This window comes from Silurus meridionalis, chromosome 17 (genome assembly GCF_014805685.1).
Source record: "Silurus meridionalis isolate SWU-2019-XX chromosome 17, ASM1480568v1, whole genome shotgun sequence".
Classification (NCBI taxonomy): domain Eukaryota; kingdom Metazoa; phylum Chordata; class Actinopteri; order Siluriformes; family Siluridae; genus Silurus; species Silurus meridionalis.
Genome location: NC_060900.1, coordinates 13,504,223 through 13,527,888, shown reverse-complemented (window position 1 = coordinate 13,527,888; position 23,666 = coordinate 13,504,223). Strand labels below are relative to the sequence as shown.

General features: G+C 36.7%; 3 protein-coding genes across 5 annotated transcripts; all 3 read right to left on the bottom strand.

Annotated features, from left to right (window-relative positions):
* Positions 1-2,981: 2,981 nt before the first annotated feature.
* Positions 2,982-7,900, bottom strand: LOC124400055 (arginine vasopressin). The gene is made up of 3 exons (XM_046871552.1): positions 7,646-7,900; positions 6,111-6,315; positions 2,982-3,279 (listed from the first exon to the last, which is right to left on the bottom strand). Exons 1-3 carry the CDS (start codon positions 7,763-7,765, stop codon positions 3,116-3,118), a joined length of 489 nt encoding a protein of 162 aa, XP_046727508.1. The 5' UTR covers positions 7,766-7,900; the 3' UTR covers positions 2,982-3,115.
* A 1,501-nt stretch (positions 7,901-9,401) lies between these two features.
* Positions 9,402-13,710, bottom strand: ubox5 (U-box domain containing 5). Of its 3 annotated transcripts, XM_046872420.1 has the most exons (6): positions 13,645-13,665; positions 13,267-13,346; positions 12,929-13,003; positions 10,053-11,349; positions 9,850-9,966; positions 9,402-9,758 (listed from the first exon to the last, which is right to left on the bottom strand). In XM_046872420.1, the coding sequence occupies exons 3-6, from the start codon at positions 12,980-12,982 to the stop codon at positions 9,556-9,558; spliced, it is 1,671 nt and encodes a 556-aa protein (XP_046728376.1). In that variant the 5' UTR covers positions 12,983-13,003; positions 13,267-13,346; positions 13,645-13,665; the 3' UTR covers positions 9,402-9,555. The 3 variants fall into 3 exon arrangements, with proteins under 3 accessions (XP_046728376.1, XP_046728375.1, XP_046728377.1); XM_046872419.1 differs by lacking the exon at positions 13,267-13,346 and having other exon boundaries at positions 13,645-13,710; XM_046872421.1 differs by lacking the exon at positions 13,267-13,346 and having other exon boundaries at positions 12,929-13,000; positions 13,645-13,710.
* A 3,056-nt stretch (positions 13,711-16,766) lies between these two features.
* On the bottom strand, positions 16,767-22,916 carry sfr1 (SWI5-dependent homologous recombination repair protein 1). The gene is made up of 3 exons (XM_046870396.1): positions 22,577-22,916; positions 17,358-17,681; positions 16,767-17,264 (listed from the first exon to the last, which is right to left on the bottom strand). The coding sequence occupies exons 1-3, from the start codon at positions 22,646-22,648 to the stop codon at positions 17,073-17,075; spliced, it is 588 nt and encodes a 195-aa protein (XP_046726352.1). The 5' UTR covers positions 22,649-22,916; the 3' UTR covers positions 16,767-17,072.
* Positions 22,917-23,666: the final 750 nt, after the last annotated feature.

The window sequence follows — 23,666 nt, the reverse complement described above, 5'->3', positions numbered from 1 at the left end:
TGCTTCTAACATGTTGGTGCCAGATAACTCCTTCGAGGTTCTAGTGAAGTCCATGCCTCGATGGGGCAGGGTTTTTTTTGGCAGCAAAAGGGGAACCAACACAATATTAGGCAATATTTTTGGCCAGAATTGACCTATACTAGTGAGAAATGTAGAAATGTGAAAGCTAGAAGGTTGAGTAAGAGTGGACCTGTTACTGCCTGTGATATGAAAAATATTATATTTAATATAGCATAAATAGTAAAGATAAAAAAATACAAATATTTCTGGGCAGATGAAATATATTATTGATCTGGTTGCACTGCCACTGAGTTTTTTTTTCTTGAGAACCAATATTTTATTGAGAGTAGAAAAATACACAAAATACACCAACCAGGCAAAACATTATGCCATTAACATTATGCCCGGTGTGTGAATAGCACTGATTATCTCTTCATCATCACAGTAGTGTAGTGTTATTTATGTCTGTACTTTTGAGACTCACTAATGGCTGGAACCAAATTCCTTGTGTGGCCACACATGGCCAATAAACCCGATTCTGATTCTGATTCTGATCATGGCATCTGTTAATGGGTGGGATATATTAGGCAGCAAGTGAACATTTTGTCCTCAAAGTTGTGTTAAAAACAGGAAAATTGGCAAATGTGCAAGGGCCATAGTTATGCCTGATCGGTGTATATTACCATGTTAAAGAGAGTCATAGAGTCCCAGAAATCACTTTTTTTCCAATTCTGAAGTTTGTTGTGAACATTAACTGAAGCTCTTAACTGTTCTCTTATCCATATGATTTTATAGCATGTACTGCTTCTGGCTGATTGGATAACTGCATGAATTTTATTTCATTTTCCTCTTTTATTTTAAACAAAGCACCATATAAAAAGGAATAACAAAAGGAACACATATATAACACAACATGTAAAAAAGGTTGAAAGATGAAGCAAAAGTTTATTATTCTATTCATCCCATTATGCAATTCTATAACGTTTGATTATATTATAAAATATATTAAACCTATATTTTTCTATTTTCCCTACAAGATAACACATGCACAATAAATTCAAAACCAACCACATGCAATCAACTCATATCAACACCCATTCACAATCACATATCCTTTTTAAAAAGTGTTTTTATTCAACAGTTTAAACTGTTTAGGTGTAAGTCAGTAAAGGCGTTATTCCTTTATAATCTTCACACATGACACACCTTTAAGCAGGGCATGTCAAGACAGTTGTTCGTCAGCGAAAAACTGCACAGTGAGAAGTCAGACACATTCAATATTACAAAATAAAAAAAATGAACTTTACAGGAAATAGCTTGTGATCTATCTGTGAGTCACAGAACTAATATTTATAATGATAACAACAAGATATAATGATTATAATAATAATAATAATGATAATAATAATTATCATTATTATTATCATTATTATTATTATTATTATTATTATTATTATTAATAGCAGTAGCAGTAGTCATTCGTTCAGTAGTAGTTTCATTTGTATTATTGTATTATTATTAAAAAAAAAATAATAGCAATAATAATATTATTAACTATTAATACTATTGATATTAAGGACAATAATTAAAGTTATTATTATATCTTTGCACTTATATCTTACACACACGTTTATAGCGTGACATTTCGTATAAGATGTCGAAAAAATAACTTTTTGTCTTTAAGGCTGTTTAACTTCTGATTACGACTGACAACAGATACAAAAATATATAATATTATTCTTCAATTACAAAAAGATCTCTTACCCTCAGTGGTTAAGATGGTTGCACAAAGGAGAAGCAACATGACTGCAGTTCGGGGTTCCATGATGACAGAGAGATTGAACATGCACAGCTGAACTAAACACTTTCACTCTCCCTTTCTAGCTACACAGTCTTAGAATTTGCATTCTTAATAACGCCTCCTCTAATCCTCTGACTTGTTTCAGCACAATGCCTGCACAGGGAAAAATGCACATTAGATGGTTGTGTAACAGACACAAAGAACGTTGGGAACACACACCTGGATTGAGTATGCAGCAGGTGTAAAGAGTGCTGAAAACTTATACAACTTTATAATGTTCACACATGCACTGACTATTGTATAAGACATAAAAGACAAAGAGATTTGCAAGAACATTTTAAACAATAAGTAAACAAATAAGAATGAATGCATATAGCAAAAATTGGCACATGAAATGAATGTACAGGAAACATTGTGCATTGCAAAACACCAAAATGTAGCAAAAGAAAGCTTTACAGAAAGTGGCTTGTGATCTACTTGTGAGTCACAGCTGACAGTAATTATCCACTTAACATCAAATAAAATGTAAAGTGGACGACAACAAATAAAAGGAAACGTGAAAAAAAGAAAGTGATATTTTAATACAATATGCTATAAGTTTATTAGCATTTCTTTTAAATATTTTCACTAATTTCTGTACACAATGCCATAAACAGTCATATAGATCTGAATATTTGGAAATATGCAGCATCTTTGGAAAAATAAAGCTAAATAAACAACTAAACAATGGCATCAACTGAATAGAATCAGGCACTATTCACTACAGAAATAAAAGGTTAATGCCATGATTGAAAAGAAAATCACTTTCCAAACATGTAGAGGTGTTTGGAATACATGACTTCACATAAAAAGCCTTTCGAGATTAAATATAATAATACAATTAAATACAAGATTTTCCGTCACATTCCTTCCTTCATTTAACTCTATATGTATTTGTGTAAAAAGTCTGTTGGTTTTGTAATGTTCTTTAATGGTTGATTGGTTACTAAAAGGTTGTAAAACATGTTACATCCTGGGAAGAATTTTGGCGTAAGAGTAAGATATTAATGACAGCAGTTAATCTTGTTTTCTCCAACAATATCATTGCAATGAATGGAAATTGATCAAAAGTCAAAAGACTAGGAAAAGGTGAGAAGTAAGAGACAGTGTATTAGAAAGAAAAGGAATAAACACACATAACGTTGCAAGAACTATTTATTCATTATATTTTTACACACTTAACTCTATGTGGCATTAGTTCATCACAATAAATGTTCATTTGTCACATGTTTGAACACTAGGAGTAGGCATTGTGTATGTGAATAATGTGAATAATCAAGTGGCTCTGAATCTCTGAACTTCTTTTTGCTTCACAGTAGCCAGGCTGAGGAGATGCAAAAGCATCTCTCCTGTCGAAATACTGCTCAATACAGTGCTTCCTTCTGCAGGATGGTTATGCCTGCTGTCTTCTGAGCAGCCAGAATCCAGAACACAACTCGCTAAAAAATAAGAGGAATACCAAATCTTAAACAAAATGATCACATGTAGCCCACAATCAAGTTGAAAAACAACAGAAAAAACTGTCCAGAGGCAATATTTAATGATAGTAATTATATATCATAGTTATTCCATCATCATAAATCAGGAACAGCTTGGCAAGTTAATTTGTGTGACCTTTTGATTTATTATGATTGTTGGCAAAAACAAAGATTATACAATCTAACTTTGTCAGGCTGTGGCTTGTAACTCATCCACAGATTATTAGAAATATTATCAAAAGTTTTCTTTTGTAAATACATCGAGTGGAAATGTAGGGAATCTAACTATATATAGCTCAATACAAACGTAAACAACAATAAAAAGACATTTGCTATATTTGTAATGTGTCCCATGGACAATTCACCACCAAGCCACCCTCACACAGTCTCATCTTGCTGCTCGTACATCCACTGAGGATTAAAGGATATTAGGGTTTGCTGAGAGACTTGTGGTACAAACAACCCTGTAACTTACCATCAGGAACACACAGGAATCTTTGGAGGACTATCAGTGTGTTAAAGACTCTCTAAGACTACAGAACGGATTGGACAGACAAAAACGCTATATGTACTAGCACTATGTGGGAAGCCAGAGCAGATGAATCATCCTTAAAAACATGGGTCATTTGATGTGTCCAGCAGACTTATGGGGGCTGTTCTATCAACCTAATCGTCTAAATGATTAAGCCAGCGTCTATTTCTAAAGTGTAGAAAGGTCTAGGGGAACATCATCACTGCAGGAGATGCCAGGTACTTCAGTAAACTGATCAAAAAACATCATCTCTCTCACAGAACTGTCTCAGAGAAGAGATTGAAGATCATCATGAACAGTCTACCCATGCACTCAATGGGATTCTAACCAGGAGCACATTGGTAGGCATATTACATCATGGTTCAAGAGAGCCATTTCACCAGGCTTCACAACATCTTCTCAGCTCTTAGAATGAATAGATTCTATTCTACTGAATAGAATGTGCTGTAGGTTTGCATCTATTTGCAGCTGTTCTGCACTTTGGATCTTTTGCATGTTATCCTATGCAAACGCAATTTTTTTTTTTATCTTCAGATGTCATAATTTAAAGATTTACAGTAATACATCATTTTTTTGGGGGTGATTTAATGTCAGTTTGCTGCATGACTTCTCCTGAAAAATCCTTAAGGGGAAGAAGCCCACTGAATCACTCCCACACCACCGCTCTGCTATGCCTCTTTACTATTCCTAGTTCTGCTTTATATGTTACTTTTCACTCTGGCTAAAAGGAAGCTGCTGCTTTGCCTTCATTTTTCCCAGGGTGCCCCCTTAGGATTTTTCCGGGTGCCTGGAGTGAGGGGTTGCAGTAACCAGAGGGCCAAGTCACAAGACAGCACTCCTCTATGTCCTGTATGTATGTTTTGAATGTATTGTGTGTATTGATTATTGTATGAACAGCAATCAATACATTTCTTTCCTGTGTTTATATATGCACTCTTTCGTCTCTCTCTCTCTCTCTCTCTCTCTCTCTCTCTCTCTCTCTATCGCTCTCTCTCTTGCTAAGCAATCTCTCCATTAACAACTCTACTTATCTGCTTGGCTTGATTGTTTTTAATCCATGTTCTATTTTTGATCTGAAATATTGTGTTTCAGGTTTGACTTTGGTTGTTTTGCCAGTTTTTGCACCATGATATGTCACGTCCCACCTCATGAAGATTGTGGACCTTTAAAGAAGTAGGAACATCCTGAACCATCTAGAGACGTATCAGCACCATTTGGATCCCACTTCATGTGGAGTTTGGACATTGGACCTCTTTGAGTGTTTAAAGGCTCTGGTATGGAGAAGCTGGTGTTGGCTCTATGATGATCGCAATTGTTGAGTGTGGCAGCGAGGGCCTGGCTGAGCGCCAGTTCGTGAATGGAGGGCGAGGCCGGGAGCAGGAAAGCGTGGGAGTGACACCTAAGGGGAATTGTGACTAATGAATGTTCTCTCTCTTGCAGTGATCAGGGGGAGCATAAAAGAGGAGCGAGAGGAGCGAGAGGGCATGCCAGGGTGTGTGTGTGCCTGCGAATTTGTGTCTTTGGCACTGATCATTCAGAAAATATATAAAATAAACTTATTCAGAACTGGTCCTGTCCTAAGTGTTTTTCCTTTCCCCAAACCGTCAGCTCTCCCACATTGAGCTGTTTTATGAGTTGCTCAGTAGCTCCTGGTTCCATAACCTCAAATGACTGTATAAGACTGTAGAAAGGACATTACTCATAATCTTACATTCCAGTGCTCATGTTAGTTCTCACTCTCCAGTGTTCTGTATTGTTTAAAAGATTTATAATCACACTCTTGATATCACCCAAATGAGGATGGGTTCCCCTTTTGAGTCTGGTTCCTCTCAAGGTTTCCTTCTCATAACATCTAAGGGAGTTTTTCCTTGCCACAGTCACCATGGCTGCTCATCAGGGATAAATACACATCATTCACCTTAAATGTTGATTTCTGTAAAGCTGAATTGAGACAATGTCTGTTGTGAAAAGCGCTATAGAAATAAACTTGACTTGACTTAATATATACAATATTTAATATCGAATCGATAATGGTAGAGTTAAAATCACAAGCAAGGTTAAATAATAAATCTGCACTCGTTCATATATTAAAGGAAGGCAAAGTCACAATTAAATGCTAATTACCAAAGGTGTAAATAAGGGTGTGACTTTCCCTCTGAAAATACATATTTTTATAGGTGACAAAACAATCTATAAGATTTAATTACTAGAACATATATTTTGGGAATCTTTATTAAATTTGACTCTTCCCATCACTGACCTGAGTTACAGCAGACACCTGGAGCAGCACAGCGTCCCCCCTCAGATCCACATGCTCTACCTCTATTCTCACATGGAGTGGGAATGTAGTTCTCCTCCATGCAGCTCGCTGCTTCAAGAGAGCCCACAGAGCAGCCCAAACCTGCAGCACAGCAAATACTGGGCCCAAAGCAGCGGCCATTGTCCTTTGGACCACATGCCATACACTACAGACAGGGAAAAAAGTTATTCAAATACTTCTTCTGGAATTTAGATTTGCTAATATACTTACTTTAATATGCATTAAAATACATCTTAGCTACAAGATGATGTGTTGTAGCTAAGAATTATACATAAAAATAGTTAGCATAATGATAACTGATGGGTAAGTGCGTGTTAAACAATATTAATGTATTAAACCATCTGACAAGGCAAGGAGGATAGAAGCATTTGCATCTTAACTGTTGGGTAAGCATCATTTGATGTTGCATTGTATAATAATTAAACAGAAATGTATACAAATATTTACAATATTCAATATTTACTGTATTTACAGAATAAATAGGCATATAATAGGTTGTGAAGTTACTTCATGCAAGGCTCTGGCTTCACTACACTAGTGCTTAATACAGCTGATATAATAACTAACTGTCATCCATTCCAAATAATACTAGGGTATGTACTGGGTATATCAAGGAACACTGCATGGTCAATAGATTTGTTAACAAAAGTGAATGGTCAATCCAAAAATATTCAGCAAGACAAACTTGTAGCATGCCATTTTTCTATATGACCTATCAGATCAATATATATGGGAACTTTGAGACTGGGCAGCGCATTGGATTCAAATACACTCCAAACACATGGGAGTTAAACTGGCTATGGATCCCAAATCATTCCTTTTATTTATATTTTATCAGTAAACAGAAACATTTTCCCACTATAGGACAAATAAAGGTATATCTTATCTTATCTTATCTTAAACTAACAGTCCACCAATGAATGCAGAAATGAAAGTCCTGCTCATGAAGATTTACTGATGAACAAATCTTGTGGCTGCATGACATGGATAAAACCTGTTAGCTTTGAGATGGCATCTTTTTTCTAGGGTCAATCATTTCAGTTGAGTGAATTTTTATAATTTAAAATGTATATAATATAATTATAATTTACAATTAGCCACTCAATTTGGAACGTCTTCAGACTCCTTGAGCAGTCTTACACACTGTCTTTCTCAGCTTTGTTGCACACCTGTGTTAAAAGTGTAACACTTCACTTTACACAGTAACTTTACAAGCAACACTGTCACTTTCAAAACAGCAAATTACTAGTAGATGTCGTTTATTATTATTATTATTATTAATATTATTATTATTATTTCAATTTTCAAGTTTTGTTTGTGTTTGTCTGACATCTGTACATGTCAAATAAAACTTGAAATTTGAAATTAATATTATTATTATTATTATTATTATTATTATTATTATTATTAGTCATTTGTTGCTATAGGATTGGGGAGTTATTGCATGAGTGCAGTGCATGTTCAGTGCTACTTGCCTGTCGGAGAGGTGGATCGGCGGAGGCGCGCTTCCCCCCGCGTGGGCAGTTCTGGATGTAGCACGCGCAGGAGAGCGACAGCAGGAACAGCACGCGCACCGCGAGTAAAGAGCCGCGCATGTCCTCCTGCTGACTGTGTGCTGTTTCCACAACGAGCGGTGTCCTGCAGCAACTCTTTTATACTGCACTTTACTTCTCGACACTGATGCTATAACCACACGTCAGAACATTCAATATATTCCCACCCACGGTCTCTGTAAATGCTGTTTATCACTCAGTAGGATGGATTTTGTCGGGCTGATTATTACCTTATATAATAAATGTTGCTAATGCATGAGAAAAAATACATGGCTAGAATTTCTGGGTTGGGTTGTTTGATCATCCAAACGATGTAGATACTGAAAAAGTGTGAAATTAGAAATACAGTGAGTGAGACTGGAGAAGGCACTACAGTGTAGAAAAGATCCAGTTGTAATTCATCTGTTAGAGCAGAGGACTGAACTTCAGCGTTCTTTCCTGAAAAACAAAGAAATGTAAATAAAACAAAACTTTTGCATCTCATTGCTCACTAACTTCTAAATTATCAGCAGGTTAATACAAAGGGAACGATATACATATTTAACTCAAACTAACTTGGCATTAAAGGTGTGTAGAATGAGAGAAAAAGAAAGACAGGAGGATTAGAGACAATAGGTAGAGGTAGGGGGAGGACAAAGGTTAAACTTTCAAATCTGACCGATTTTATTCATATGCACAACATATGGTTAGGAAGAAAACAACAGAAATGGTTCTGCATTCAAAACAGAATAAAGCAACAATTTAGGATAATATTGTCAAAGAATTCATCGACATGCAGGTGGCATGCGACAAAAAGGAGAATATCTGATGCAATATATATATTTGGAAGTTTATTTTGATATGAACTCTTGAATTGTTGTGGAGGTGTCAGTTAACATACTTGTCATCATGGAAAGTGAGGCTATTTAACAAGACTAGGTTTCCGCAGAGTTTTGGAATCTTACTGTTGATTAGTACAAAATGTCAGAAGGGTCATTAAATATATATTTATACACAGATCAGGTATAACAATTATGGCCACCTGCCTGATGGCAAAACACTCCTGACCCGTACAGCATGAACAGCATTAACTTCTTTAGCAATTTGAGCTACAGGAGTTCATCTGTTGGATCGGACCACATGGACCAGCCTTCGCTCCCCATGTGCATCTATGAACCTTGGCTGCCCATGTCCCTGTCAAACAATTTCACCCATGTCAAAGTCCCTCAAAACTTGTCAATTTTTCCTAACACACCAACTTTGAGGACAAAGTGTTCACTGGCAGTCTAATATATCCCTCCCATTAACAGGTGCCATGATGAAGGATAAGCAGTGTTATTCACACACTGGGTATAATGTTATTGTCATAAGTTTTTGCCTGGTTGGTGTAGTTTATGTATTCACATCAAGCTAATTCCAAAGAAATAATGACCCAAAGACTGATTAAATACATCATGTATTATTATTTGACATGGCCAAAGAATGCTGGTGTGTTGAATGTTATGTATTTGAGTAGTTTTTATAGTGTCTCCTTGCTATTTGTGGAATAAATGAAAAGGTTTCACGTGTAAGTGCCAACACACCACTCATTTGAGCATCAAAGCCACTGATCCAATCATAATTCAACAAATGTCATTTTCCTTTTACATTGATTAGTCATACTTCCACACTTCTAAATACTCTGAGACCCTTAAGTACCTTCATTTTCCAAGAAAGTTTATTACAGACAAAAGAAAAAAAAGCACATTCAGTAACAATTTCGTCTTGCTGTTGTTGGTAGTAGCATATTGTGTCTGTGAGAACATATGACAGACATAATACCACAGAGTTTTTTAAGCAGCAGTAAATGATGCTTAATGATGCACCCTTGTGATTGTTCTGGGTGAAGCACGTGCTTGACATGTAGGGCATGTAATCGGCAGTCTCTGTGACCTCGACGTGTGTTCACGCTGCAGACACTGTCGACACAGCAGGTGCCCACAGGGAAGAGAGTACACCAAGGCGCTTGGAGAGTAAATAGACAAGGAACAAGAGCATGACCCACATCTGTCTTGACCTGGAGAGGAAACAGAAACCATTAAATTAATTAAGTTTAATGCCTCTCACACAAAGAAGAATTCTCATGTATTTCTGTCGTTGACTCTTACTTCCTGTGCTGTTTGGCTCGAGGCTGCTTTGAGAGGTATATGTTGGTAAACCAAGCAGAGCAGAACTTAATGCCTGGTCTAAACTCTGAGACAGACGCTCTTCATGAGAGTCTGTTTCTGAAAGAAATTAGAAAGCAAACATTTAAGAGGAAGAAGACAATAAGTAAGTGTCATTAGTTTAATTATAACTGCGCATTACTAACCTGTGGAAAGAGTGATGCCTGTATCTGTCCTTGGCATTTTGGTCAAAGGAAACACAATGTCCAAATGTTTACTAGCTGAAGAAAAGTTTGACTGATATTTCCTTTTATTTGACTGCTTTGAGTTCATGCTTCCAAAACCACAGGTTCCAGAAGACGACTCCAGTACTGACCGTTGTCCATCTTCAAAACTTCTGGACTGACTATTAGTTAGTGTACTCAATTTTTTTTCTTTATTGATAGTGTGTTTTTGTAGCATCTCTGTGCACTCAGTTGTCACTGAGCAAACCTGCTGGGCTTGTGCCTTAGCATGTGAGCTCTGAACACCAAAAAGGTCAGGTGGAGGCCCTGATGCACAGAGGAGTCTGGAAGGTTGGGGTTTGTTCAGTAGGCTGTTCTTGGTTCTGATTCCTATGTGGCCAGTCTGCAGCAGCAGGCTGTCAATGCGATTCTTAAGATGAGGGTTAGGAAGCGGTTTCGAGTCTTTTGTAAAAGGTACACCAGTGAAAGGGTCATTAGGCATCCGTCCCCAAGCAGCTTCCTGTTTTTCATACTCCTCCAAGGTGCTATTATCCACAACCATCCCACTGGGCAAGATCATGGGCAGAACCATAAGCTCCTGAGTCAAAGGGTCATAAAACTCCTCAGGAATCGTGGTTTCTAACGAAGTATTGTTTGGTCTAGGAGATGTGACTGAGGTAGAAACTTGTGAAAGATTTGAAAAAATAGAACACTTTGGTTTCAAGCTGTTAAAGTGGGCCTTCTGAAAGAGTTCCAGTTCTGAAAAAGAACAGCACCGAGCAGGGACACCCCATACAGCCAGGGACTTGATTCCCAAAACCGAAGAAGCCCCAACGTAGGGGATAGTGATACGAAGTTGGGCGACTGAGCTAAGTGACTGAAATCCCCGGCTCCAGAGCTCCTGCTGTTTTGCATGGGCTGGAGGGTCGGGTGGGCACTCAGGGAAGGGAGCTCGATGTTTAAAATTTGGATGCTTGAAACAGGTAAGCACCTCCTCTCTCAGCTCACAGCGGCCCACAAGCTTAAACTCTTCTCTCTCGTGATCATTTCCAGAGGTTTCAGCAGTTTTTACCTCAGGGCAGGTAAAAATCTCAAGCTTCCTAGAGGCACCACAGCAGGGCAAAAGTTCAACATCTACACGGTATAACTCAACCCTCACTTGAAAGTGCAGAGTTACATGCAGTGGAGGACGGAGGAAATACTCCAGCCTGTAACCTCGCCGCAAAGCTGCTGGGTCCGCAGACAGAAGATTGGAAACATCATATCCATCTGCACATAACTTTAAAGAGAGAAGGAGAAGAAAATGGCAGGTTAGATTTCTGAGCCTGGAGGATACATATGGTAAACTTCTGTTGCATTCATATGCTAAAGAAAAGAACATAATATATTCAGCAAAGACAATATCACCCACACACTCCACCTACTTCCAAGAATAAACATGAAATAAAAAATGTAAATAAAATTGTACCTTTTTTTATAAACATGAAATGAAAAGGAAGCATATAATGGAAAATGCTGAATGTGAATATGTATTTAAATATATAAATAATATTGCAATGACAAACTATATATGAGGATATAAAGAGAAAAAACAATTTCCCTATGGGATCAATAAAGGATTCTGATTCAACTACAAGTTGTCATTAAAATGCTTCCTCAGATAAAATCACAGCAGACCGATAGCGTGTATTCTACCTATACCAAAGCAAGTTGCCAACAATTATCATTTGTAATTTATTAATAAACAAGGCCATGTTTCTGAAGCGTTTATATTTGTATTTAACGCCGATCACTTTCCAGCGTCGTTTTCAACACACACTCTCAGTAAAAGAAAAAAAAAACAGAGCTTGTCCTGACACCAAGAAAGTCTCTCTCTTGTGGTGAAAAACCTACTGACTGTTACAAAGAGTTGACACTCGAGCCTCCTTCCAAAACGTTACAGAAACCCACAAATCCCTGTGAACAAGCTCTTTCTATAAAAACGAGTGTATTAAAAAACATTTGAGATGACACTTCTGTCAGATGTGATGTGATTGAAAGTTAATCGACATCTGATGAAGGACTGCACCAGTTATTGACATGTTTTTTACAAGACTTATTCTAGAACTTTTTTCTCGGGTGTTAGATAAGGAATACTAATGGTTAAAAATAAATCTATTTTTAGCTTACTCAATTGGAATGGTTTTATATTTGATGAGAATCAGGATTAAGAAAAAAGACTGAAGGGGTTGTTTTGGGGTAGCCAAGATTGGAGACTTATTCCAGGGGAAAGAAACACTGAACCAACAGTGCTACAGTTCCATACTTACATTTAAAATTATGAAGCCCTTTTACAGAGTGACTATCTATCATGGAATGGCCTGACAAATCACTGGACCCATTGTCCAAATATTATTGAACTGCTCTGGGATGAACTGGATCGCAAAGTCAAAAAAAAGAAGAAGAAAAAAAGAAATAGCCTTTATATTTAATAGCCTTATTAAATAGCCTTATAAAAATATTCACAAGAGACACGGAAAAGTATTTCAGCTAAATGTTTGGAGAAACGAACAGTCCGTATGCCAAGAATGTGTAAAGCTGTTAGGGCAAGTCGAGTCAAGTCGGCTTTTATTGTCAATCCAACCATAAAAGTGCACAGTGAAACGAAAGAGAGTTCCCCCAAAGACAGAGGTGCAACATAAAACAACATAAATGAACAAAAAACATTCATGATAAAGGGGAGATTTTTAGTGCAAAAGTCTGTATATTGACACCAACCAGTGTGGAAAAAGTTGAATTGATTAGAAGTTAGTGTGAATTGTAAGTTGTTTAAAATAGAGTATAAATACTACATGTTAGTGTCAGGAGCTTTGACCGACCTTATTGCAGTGAGCCGTGGTTTTAAAGTGTGGCAGGCAGAGGTTCACCACCATGCTTTCCCCAACCAGGAGCTACTGTATTCAAGAAATAAGGTGTAAACATTTATGGCATTTGGTAGATGCCCTTATCCAGAGCATCTTACAGTTACACAGCTGAGCAATTGTGGGTTAAGGGCCTCCATCATGGGCCCTGCTGTGGCAGATAGGTTATCTAACAGAACATTGCGAATTGCACAATCCAGCAACTTCTTCCACGTCTATTCTCATACATCTTTAGAAAACATTTTGTTTTGTTTATAGAAAATACAATCACACAAACATCATGGATCAAAACTTACATTTATGTAGTTTTAGGAGCACCACATTATCTCATTGCCTCTTCTCCCAAAATGTGTTTCTCAGAAGAACACATTTTAACCTGTTTGTTAGTCCATATTATTATAATTAATAACTTGTCTTCATACTTTGTTGCCAATAACTTATAGTTTGTTTCTTTATTTTACTGACTACAGTTTCAGTTTGATTATAAACAAGATACAGTGCTCAGACTTATTAGCATTCATTAGCAACAGTCAAAATACTGCCACGGACTGTATTTACTAATATCAGGCTTTATCACGCTGACTTCTGCGTATGTTCCAAAGTCAAATTAAGATCAAATAAAGTCGCTAAATATTTGTTGAGCATTTGTAATAAAAATAAATAAAATCACAAACCCCCTGTCTCGGTTCGTCCTTTTCTTCGTGAGTTTTCAAGCTGCAGAGTAAAGCATTACTGCCATCTACTGGTATAGAGTCAAGACCTGTTTATTTCTGTAAAACAAGCAGAAACAAAATGAGCAGCCCAGTCTTACGGCATTTCGTGATATAGCCACGAAATTTAATCTATTGATTCGTGTTCATAGACACGAATTTCCCTTTTTTTTTCGTGTCACTGAGGACGAATTTCTATGTAATGTATTTCAATATCAAGTCTTTTTTTGGTGCCTCCGGCCAAAGTTTTCTTTCTGCCACTGGATACCACAGACGCTGTATTGTTTTTTTCTATCATTTGTTATTGATTGTTTAAGCTTCAAGCACTATTACTTAACATTTAATCAGGGGACTTTATTCTTGTTTTTATTTCTTTATATTCAGTAAGCTACTCGCTATTATAAACCATCCTCAGTGGTTCCTTCCCGTCAAAATACAGTAAATATATTATCCCGGTTAATTAAGGAGACTGCGTTAATTAGAGACACATTTATTACAGTATAACCACAATTAACATAACGTATATTTTCTGCCTTTTTCTCTGATAAAAATGAGGAATTGATATAACTTTTGGCATTTCTGTCAGCATTACCCATAATCATCTGCCTCCGTTGCTATGGAGATGGAGCCAGGTGGAGGCAGTCATGCTGAGTGACACAAGAAAAGAGAGAAATTCGTGTTCATGAACACAAATCATTAGATTAATCATTAGCGAAATGACGTGAGACTGTTAAAATGTTGAAATGAGATTTAACATACAGTCAGTACATACAGTACACACATATGACAGCAAGACACTAAATGGACAAAAGGAACAAGTGACTTTTTTTTGTCATAAGTGGTTACTCCCCAGAAGGTTATCACAGAGTTGGAGGAACACAGTTGTATATGATGTTTTTGGTTGCCTTCGTTTTTTGAACTAGGAGGGGAAGATCCTGAGCTCTGACCTCAACTTTACTGAACAGCTTTGGGATCAACACTGACTGCACCCCAGGCCTCCTCACTCTACATCAGTACCTGACTTTACTAAAAACGAGCACAAATTTCCACAAACACACTCCAAAATCTAGGGGAATATTTGCCCAGAAAAATGGAGCTTATTAGCAAATGCTGACTAAATAGGATGTTAAAAGATCACACAGGAAACTGATTTTCAAGTGTCCAAAACCTTTAGTCTATATTATGTATTAAAATAAAGAAAAAAATGTATAGATAGATATATCGATCGATCGATCTTTATTGTCATTGCATTGTACAGGTACACAGCAATGAAATGCAGTTTGGCATCTACCAGAAGTGCAAAATGTAGCAATCGTGCAAAAGTGCAGATAAATATGTAGCATATTTACAGCAGGTGATATATATGTAAGCAAAAACGAAGTAAAAGGTTATAAGATTATGGCATTTAAGAAGTTAGCAAGCTGAATAAACAGTTTACTATATATATATATATATATATATATATATATATATATATATATATATATATATATATACACACTTTATATACACAAATTATTGAAATGTTGGGCAGAATTCACAGTAGGGATATAAAGATACGTAGATAAAAATAGTGCAGATGTAATGAGGAGTAAAAAATATATACTTTGTAATATGTACATGTATAGTACAGAGGTTATATACAGTGTTTGTTTTGTGTTTGTTTTGTTTTGTAGTGATCTAGCGGTGTAGTGTAGAGTTCAGTGGTGTGATGGTGGATGGAAAAAGCTGTCCCTGAACCTGCTGGTTCTGGTGCGTAAGTTCCTGTATCTCCTTCTTGATGAAAGGAGGTTAAACAGTTTATGACTGGGATGTGAAGAGTCCTTAATAATGTTGTGAGCTCTGCACAGACATCTGCTGTGGTGAAGGTGTTCAATGGCAGGTAGTGGGTGCCAGTAATGCATTGTGCAGTTTTGACCTTTGCAGGGCTTTACGTTCACACACAGTGGAGCCTCCATACCAAACAGTAATGGAGTTGGTCAGGATGCTCTCGATGATGCAGCGGTAGAAACTCCTTGAGACTTCTCAAGAAGTACAGGCGCTGTTGTGCTTTTTTAACCGGGGCTGAAGTGTTCTGCTGCCATGACAAAGAGATGTGAACTCCCAGGAATGTAAAGCTGGAGACTCGCTCTACCTCAGTTCCATTAATGTTGACTGGTAGATGTCTCCTGCTGTTGGATTTCCGAAAGTCTACAATGAGCTCTTTAGTCTTTGTGGCGTTGAGGGTCAGGTTGTTGTTGGCACACCATGCTGCCAGATTACGGATCTCTTCCCTGTAGGCTGATTCGTTGTTGTTGTCGTCGATCTGGCCGACCACGATGGTGTCATCTGCATACTTGATAAAGATGTTTGAGTTATACAGAGGAGCACAATCGTGGGTGAACAGGGAGTAGAGTAGTGGGCTCAGAACACAGCCCTGTGGGATGCCAGTGTTCAGAATGAGGGTTGAGGGTATAAAATGTACAGTAAATCTTATGACAGAATAGACAATATAGGTGCTATGTACAGCTACTCAGTGAGTAATGACGTGCAGAAGGTAGAAATAGACATGAAAGGATGTGGAAAGTAATAAATTACATTTACTGTAACTGAGTAGCTTTTGTTATTTTGGTGATTGTGGTGGAAAGTGCTGTCTAAGATTTTGCTGTAAAATTTCCCATACATTCATCTGGCATGAAACCACGAAAGGATGTTTTCATTGTTCAACAGATCCGTTTTTTTGGCCTGGATTTTGACATTATTGTTACAATAATAATGGGAGTCGAGTACTATAGTCAAAGTTTGTGTATGAAGACAAATTGGGGGATCGGCATACCGTATTAAAAATTTAACATTTTATATTATTTCTGATGAAAGAACTCAAACGAACTAAATAAATCATTTAATCGCTCATTTCCCATCATTAGAAGAAACATGAAATAAATGATTGTCTCTGCTGCACTCATAAAACTTCGACAGCCCACATAATATTTGGACATTAATGGGTGCTGAGGGGAACTGAAAAAGTGCAATGCAACAAAAAGATTACAAATAATATGTAGAGAAGGTTAAGTAGTTGATATACTGAAATATTGTATGTATGCAAGTGAAAAAATATTATTTAACTTTATTTACAAGTTTTATCGAAATATAGAACAGGCAAAAAATATTCAATATTCAAAATGATGTTAGGACATGGAGAGAAACATGCCACAAAGTGCAAAACAACCAAATAAATCTAACAAGTTCAATCTCCTCATATTTAGTTTAAACAAAATCACAATCAGGGACAATTTTCAGTAACTTTCTTCAGTATTCATTGGGGCCTAATGAAGGGTAGCAAAAAAGGATTTCAACAGTGAGAAACCTTGAAATCTGATGATGACTAACATAAACAATACATTTTTACTATTTCAGCTGTCTGTGAATTCCTCCTCTGCTCTGTTGAAGTGAAGTATACTGTCCTCCAGTCCGAAGTGGTCAATGAGCTGGGAGAGACTGGCTTTCTGACCATCTGTAGGCAGTTCTGTCTGTAGTTCATACAGTGCTGCTTGGGCACATTGTCTCCATTTATCAGTCAGTCCTTGCAGCTGTTTCAGGTCATTCTAATAATGTGAGGAAAAACAGGCTTTGTAAGTGATGAAATCTTTCTCAAAAGTAATGACAGTAAATACAAAACTATTAATACGCATCTTTACCTTCTTTCTGTACATTTTGACCATCTTAAGCCTCCGCAAAGTTTCAGATTTCTCCTTAATGTCTTTCTTTAATTTCTCCTGAAGCTGAAGTAATTCACACTGCGAGAGCTGAGAGCAATCTGACCCCAGGCTCCCCAGGAGGTCTTTTCTTCTGCTCTCATTTTTGTTGACATCAATGAAAGCCTCGTCACCCAGGGTCATCTCCTGGTTTGAAGCCTGTGGGAACTCGGCCTCATCAATTTTAAGGCGTTTAACCACACTGAGTGGGGATGTAAAAGAACGGCGTGCTCTTTTTAATCTGTCCTTCAGTGCAGCACTCATTGGCTAAGAGTGAAAACAACAAACAAATACATTTAATTCAGTGTTATGTACAGGAAAGTTCAGCAATTGTAGCAAATTCAACCTTATTTTTTTTCTAGCACATTTTATAGAAAAGAAAGAAACTTTGCATGAAATGGGAAAATATTACACTCCTTGGCAAGAGAGGCTCCAACATTTAAAGAATTCAAAGAACAAAGCTATTTCAGAGTTGCTTTATCGATTTGTTTCTTGCCAACGTCTAACCAATAATTTGCTATTAAGACCATCAAAAGCTTAATATTTAGCAGATTATTTCTTCTTTTTTTATTTTTGCCCATGAGTGTATATTAACAATTACAAAGTAAATGTTTTCAACAGGTGTGTAAATGGCTTTGGAAGCAGAGTTGTTTGCAGTTACACATTTTTTTTGGATTCCAACATATACTGTGACATTCTAAAGCAGAACATGTCCTCCCATCAGAAACTGGGCCGAATGGCAGTTTTCCAACATAATAATAACTCCAAACACACCACCAAGATGACAACTGCCTTGTTAAGGAAGCTGAAGCTGAAGGAGTGGCAAAGTATGTCTTCAGACCTGAACCCTATTAAGCACCTGTGGGGCATCATCAAGTGGAAGGTGGAGAAGCACCATGTGTTAAACATCCAGCAGCTCTGTGATGTCATTATGGAGGAGTGGAAGAAGATCCCAGTAACAACCTGTGCAGCTCTGGTGAATTCCATGCCAAGGAGGATTAAAGCAGTGCTACATAACAATGGTGTTCACTAGGGCTATAACAATTCCTCGAATAACTTGAGTAATTCGATTACAAAATTTCGTGTAATACATAAAAAAAAAAAACACAGAGCAATGTGTTTTCTACAGACCATTTTACTGATGCACCGCCGCTAAACTCTGAACATGTAACACAGAACAATGGAGGAATTGGGAGAAAACAGTGAGGAGTGAGGGGAAGATTCAGGCCAAAGAAAACGCCAGAAAGTTTCCAAATTTAGGGATCATTTCAAACTAAAACATAAAGAAAACACTGAACAGTGCGGTTAATGTTTTCAAGTAAATGAAATTAATTATGTTTTTATTGATATACAGTGCGGTCAAAAAGTCCCTCCACAGTGGCGGCGTAGAGCAGAGTAGTGAAGCACGTTTTTAAAGCTGGCGATAAATACACTTATTTAGTGCGTGGAAAATTTAAAGCAGCTTTTCCGCAGAGAAGAAAACCACATTGTGATAATGTGCGAAATTTTATAAATAAATACATGAGTAAGAATAACTATGACTTTCATTAAATGAATATTTTCATAACCCACTATGCGGCCGCTGCAGAGGGAGTTTTTGAACGCACTGTATTTGTATTTTGATGTAATGTGGCTATTAAATGCACTAAATTGGTTCAGTTTTCAGCGATATTCTTGTCTGCAATTTCAGCAATATATATATATTTTTAATTTCTAAAAAGAAAAACAAATTACTTGTTTATTTCAAGAGGACTTATCATATTATCTCTCTCTTATTTAGTATTGCTCTTTAATAAAGAAAAAGGACTTATTCAATTACTCGATTAACCGATGGAATAATCGTTAGAATACTGGATTGTTAAAATAATTCATAGCAGCAGTCGCCCTACTGCTCACACAAAATATTGACACTTTGGACACAATTTTGACATGTTCACAGGATGTACTCACTTTCGTTGTCAGTTATTTTGACACTAATGGCTGTATGTTAAGTTATTTTCAGAGAACAATAAATCTATACTGCTATATAAGCTGCACACTGACTACTGTAAAATATATCCAAGTTTAATTTTTAGAGTATTGCCCCTTGAGAAGATACTAAAATGGTTGCTGAAATGTGTGGGGTGCCCTCACTTTTGTGAGACACTGTAAGCCCATTTTTTTTCCTCATAAAAATACAATCAAATGCTGATTTTATTATCCTATAGAATTTGCTAAAAAATATTTCAGGATTAAGTCTAATGTTTTTCTAAATTCTTGACATAGTGAGCACAGCAGAGTGTTGGTGGACTCAACATTTTGACATTATATGCTTACTGAAGAAAGTTCTGCAGTCCATTTCAATTAGTTACATTTCTCCCCATCTGATTCACCAGTCCTAATTCTATTTTTAAAAAAGAATAATTAAATAATGAAAGAAATAAAATAAATAAGTTCTAAGGTGCGAGAAAAATCTCCGAAATCAGTTTTTTACCAAAAATCTTTTTCTGAAACCAGTGAGCGTATACTATATGTCTAATAGGAGTCACAATCTTCTGTGCTCTGTACTGCAAATTACTAATAACATACGAGTGCATGTTTCAGCTTATTGCAAAGTGACTATTAATCATAAGTTGTAATTAAATATCTCCAGCCTGGAGACACACATTATTTGTGCCTTAAATACATTTAGTTCTTGTACACAAAACAGATCATTTCACTTGTTTTAGAAACACTCAAATATCTGTAGTAGTTTTATGACTTTTTGTACACTGCTCTTTTTCTTAGGCCTCTGAAATTTAATATTAGACAGACAGAAAACTTTCAATAGAATTCAGTAAATCCATCCCAGTGCTCTGACTCAATCCCATAGAAACCGTGTGGGGTGAAGTTTAAATTAAACAGAAGAATCCACCAAAATAGACCTCATAATTAAAAGGACCTGGAGAGATTCGGTATGGAGGAATTGTCTCAGGAATACCTGGTTATCTTGGCATAAGGAAAGCACCTACTCACTGCATGATAAATTCCAAATATTGTCTTTCATGGCCTCATTTGCCCATATTTACCAAGGGTGCAAATATTAGTGGCACTGTAGCTCAGTCTGGATCACTAACTACAGCTAGTTACACAATAAAGCGAACCTGCGTGATGGATGGATTACTTAAACTAAACAGCTTTTAAGCACCTGAAATTGGGTATTTTCTATTGAATATTCAGCAGACACTGACATTATTCACAGCTTTACAGTAAGGTTCTCATCTCTCATATTTATTTCCGCAATTTGAATGTTGGATCATACAAAACATGCCATGTACTTTAGCATAAGATTTTTCTTCTTCTCACTTATAAGTTCCACATAATAGCAGGTCTGTCAATAGTGAAGTAGATGATAAAGTGACACAGTAAGTAATGCAACACCATTTATAACTGCTTTGCATTTCAGGATTTCACGATTGTAAATGTAACGCATTACGTGAAAAAGAAAAGGATCCATAGTATTAAGCATGCATAAGTAATAATGCAATATTAGACACCAATTCTAACTTTGTATTTGTCCTACACTTGTGTTGTCGTTGCACTGTCTGTTAGTTTTTTGTTTTCTGTTATGTAGCTTTATGTTGTTGTATGTAGCACCAGGGTCCTGGAGCAACATTGTTTCATTTCACTGTGTACTAAGTCACCTACAGTACAGACCAAAAGTTTGGACACACCTTCTCATTCAAAGAGTTTTCTTTATTTTCATGACTATGAAAATTGTAGAGTCACACTGAAGGCATCAAGGGCTATTTGACCAAGAAGGAGAGTGATGGGGTGCTGCGCCAGATGACCTGGCCTCCACAGTCACCGGACCTGAACCCAATCGAGATGGTTTAGGGGTGAGCTGGACCGCAAAGTGAAGGCAAAAGGGCCAACAAGTGCCAAGCATCTCTTGTTCATAGTCAAAATTCAGTGTGAATCTACAATTTTCATAATCATGAAAATAAAGAAAACTCTTTGAATGAGAAGGTGTGTCCAAACTTTTGGTCTGTACTGTATATATGGTTAAAATGACAATAAAAGTTTCTTGACTTGACCTGACAGTACAACTTACAATACGTTCATCGCACATTGCTGGCTGAAATCAGTGTCTGTTCTAAATGAAAATGAAAGGAAAACCTAAATAAAATAAAAATCTAAATAGAAGCCCATTGTGTTTTTAAGATTTCCTGCCACAGAAATGGTCATCAGTTGTATCATTAGAGGTACACAGACAATTCAAGACATATTTTTCTATTTTTAGATTAAATATGCCTCTAATTGATATGGTTTTTCAGACAGTTGAGTGGGTGACACTAAGCCACAGTGCAAACTGATTCTGGTTTGATTCGTATTCAGGTGAAAGATTTGATTGCAGGTAAAGAAATGGTGTAATTAGGAGAAATAAATATTTACAAAAACATCATATGAATATTTATTATTTTTAAATCCTTTTAGAACAACTGAATTAAAAATAATTTAAAAAATGCAGACGATTCAAACTATTAAAGTCACTGGACTGAGGCAAGAGATTACACTGTATGATCCAAGCAAACACTGAGTGAACAAATTAAATCTTATCAAACTTGGACAAAACATTTCTTTAGCAGTCAACTGCTCGTGTTATTTTTTTCATTATGCATTATGCATGATGGCTTTGTATGTTCACCATGAACATGCTGTAGTTACAGTCAGCATCCTCAGAGGATTAACCAGTTTGTGATTTAGTTTTAGTTGATGTAGGGGTCTTCTGGACTTTACACAACATTTTAAAGCAACATTTCAAATTTTACTCTTAGTGTCTTTATAAAAACTGATTTCCTAAATGTTGGAATACTGCATACATCAACTGAAGAATAGCAGTGATAATCCAGTCCTGTACAGATTTCCCAAATCATGTAGTTCGATTAGCATGGACAAATCAGATGGAGTAAGACAAAACAAAACACAGTAATTAAACTATAAACCAAGCAAAAGTCAACTGTTGGAATTTGTAGATGCAGGAACTTTTATGCAGTGAGGTTTTGCGACATATGTGCAGTTTTTGGTTTAATTCGTTTCCATAGCGTCCGGTTGTGCCGAAAAAACTAAATGAAATAAAAGAAATAACTGTTTGTTTTGACTTTTATGGCCATGGCTTTAGAGAATTATTATTAAACTCTTACCTTGTCCACACTGGGCCCACTCGGCTCAGGTGTTTCATTCTCTAATGCATTTCTCTGAGGTGTTTTATCCATAGACGGCTGTTGTTTTTTTTCAGTAAAATCTACCAAAGAAAATTATAGCTAATTAAAGATAAAATATAGAATGAGGATGAAGCACCGCAGTAAACTCGCCAAACTCCCAAAACTAAAACAACTGCTTTGATAACATGGCTAAGTGGAAAAAAAACACAAGTTATTTCCATACAAATTCATTACAATGACATTAAATTATGGAACATTAAATCTTCGCTGTTTTGTTGGGTCTTCAACCAGATTCAGTCTGGCGAGGGAAAATGACGTTTCCGGAGAAGAGGCTCATGGGAAATATAGGACTAACTAAAACTACAAAAGCGCTAACCAGGCTGATGCTATATAGTCTTTTTACTAGTGTAAACCTTGTTTTAGGAGGTTGTGTGTATTATATTATTGTTTTTTCGTGAATTGTATTTTATTTTCGGTCAACTTGTATCCTGTGCGTTTCCAAAATACACTAAAACCTGGTACTCAGCAACATCATTTACACTAAAAATGTGTATATAAAACACTCATTGCAGATCAATACTATAGTACCATGGATGGCATCTGTCTGTGGTTTATCAACTTCTTCTGACTGTTCTGAAAGGGCAGAGATGCCCAGACTGAACAAGCCATGATTTCTGAAAAGCCCAACACATTATCTCATGCTAGAGTCTCTTAAGGTCCGATTGTACATTGTATAAAAGATACAGAAAATGCTTTGCATGTAGTGGTGAGAAAATGATTCTGTGGTGCACAGCATTGCTTGCTTTCTTTTCAAGCACACCCTGTGCTAATATTTAGACACAACCGTGGCCATCTGATTTACACCGAGTATCAGTCATGCCATCAGCAGAGTGCGGTTAAATCCTCATGTAGATTAGTGTATACATCACCGTTCAGTGTGTACATTGCAAGGTTTTGCCATTCCTGTGTGAAATGCCAGGCATTGTTTTCTCCGTTTGCTAATCGAGGTTTGTCTTTTGTGCACATTATTATTATTATTATTTGGCTGATTAAGTGCCCCCTTCCTGAT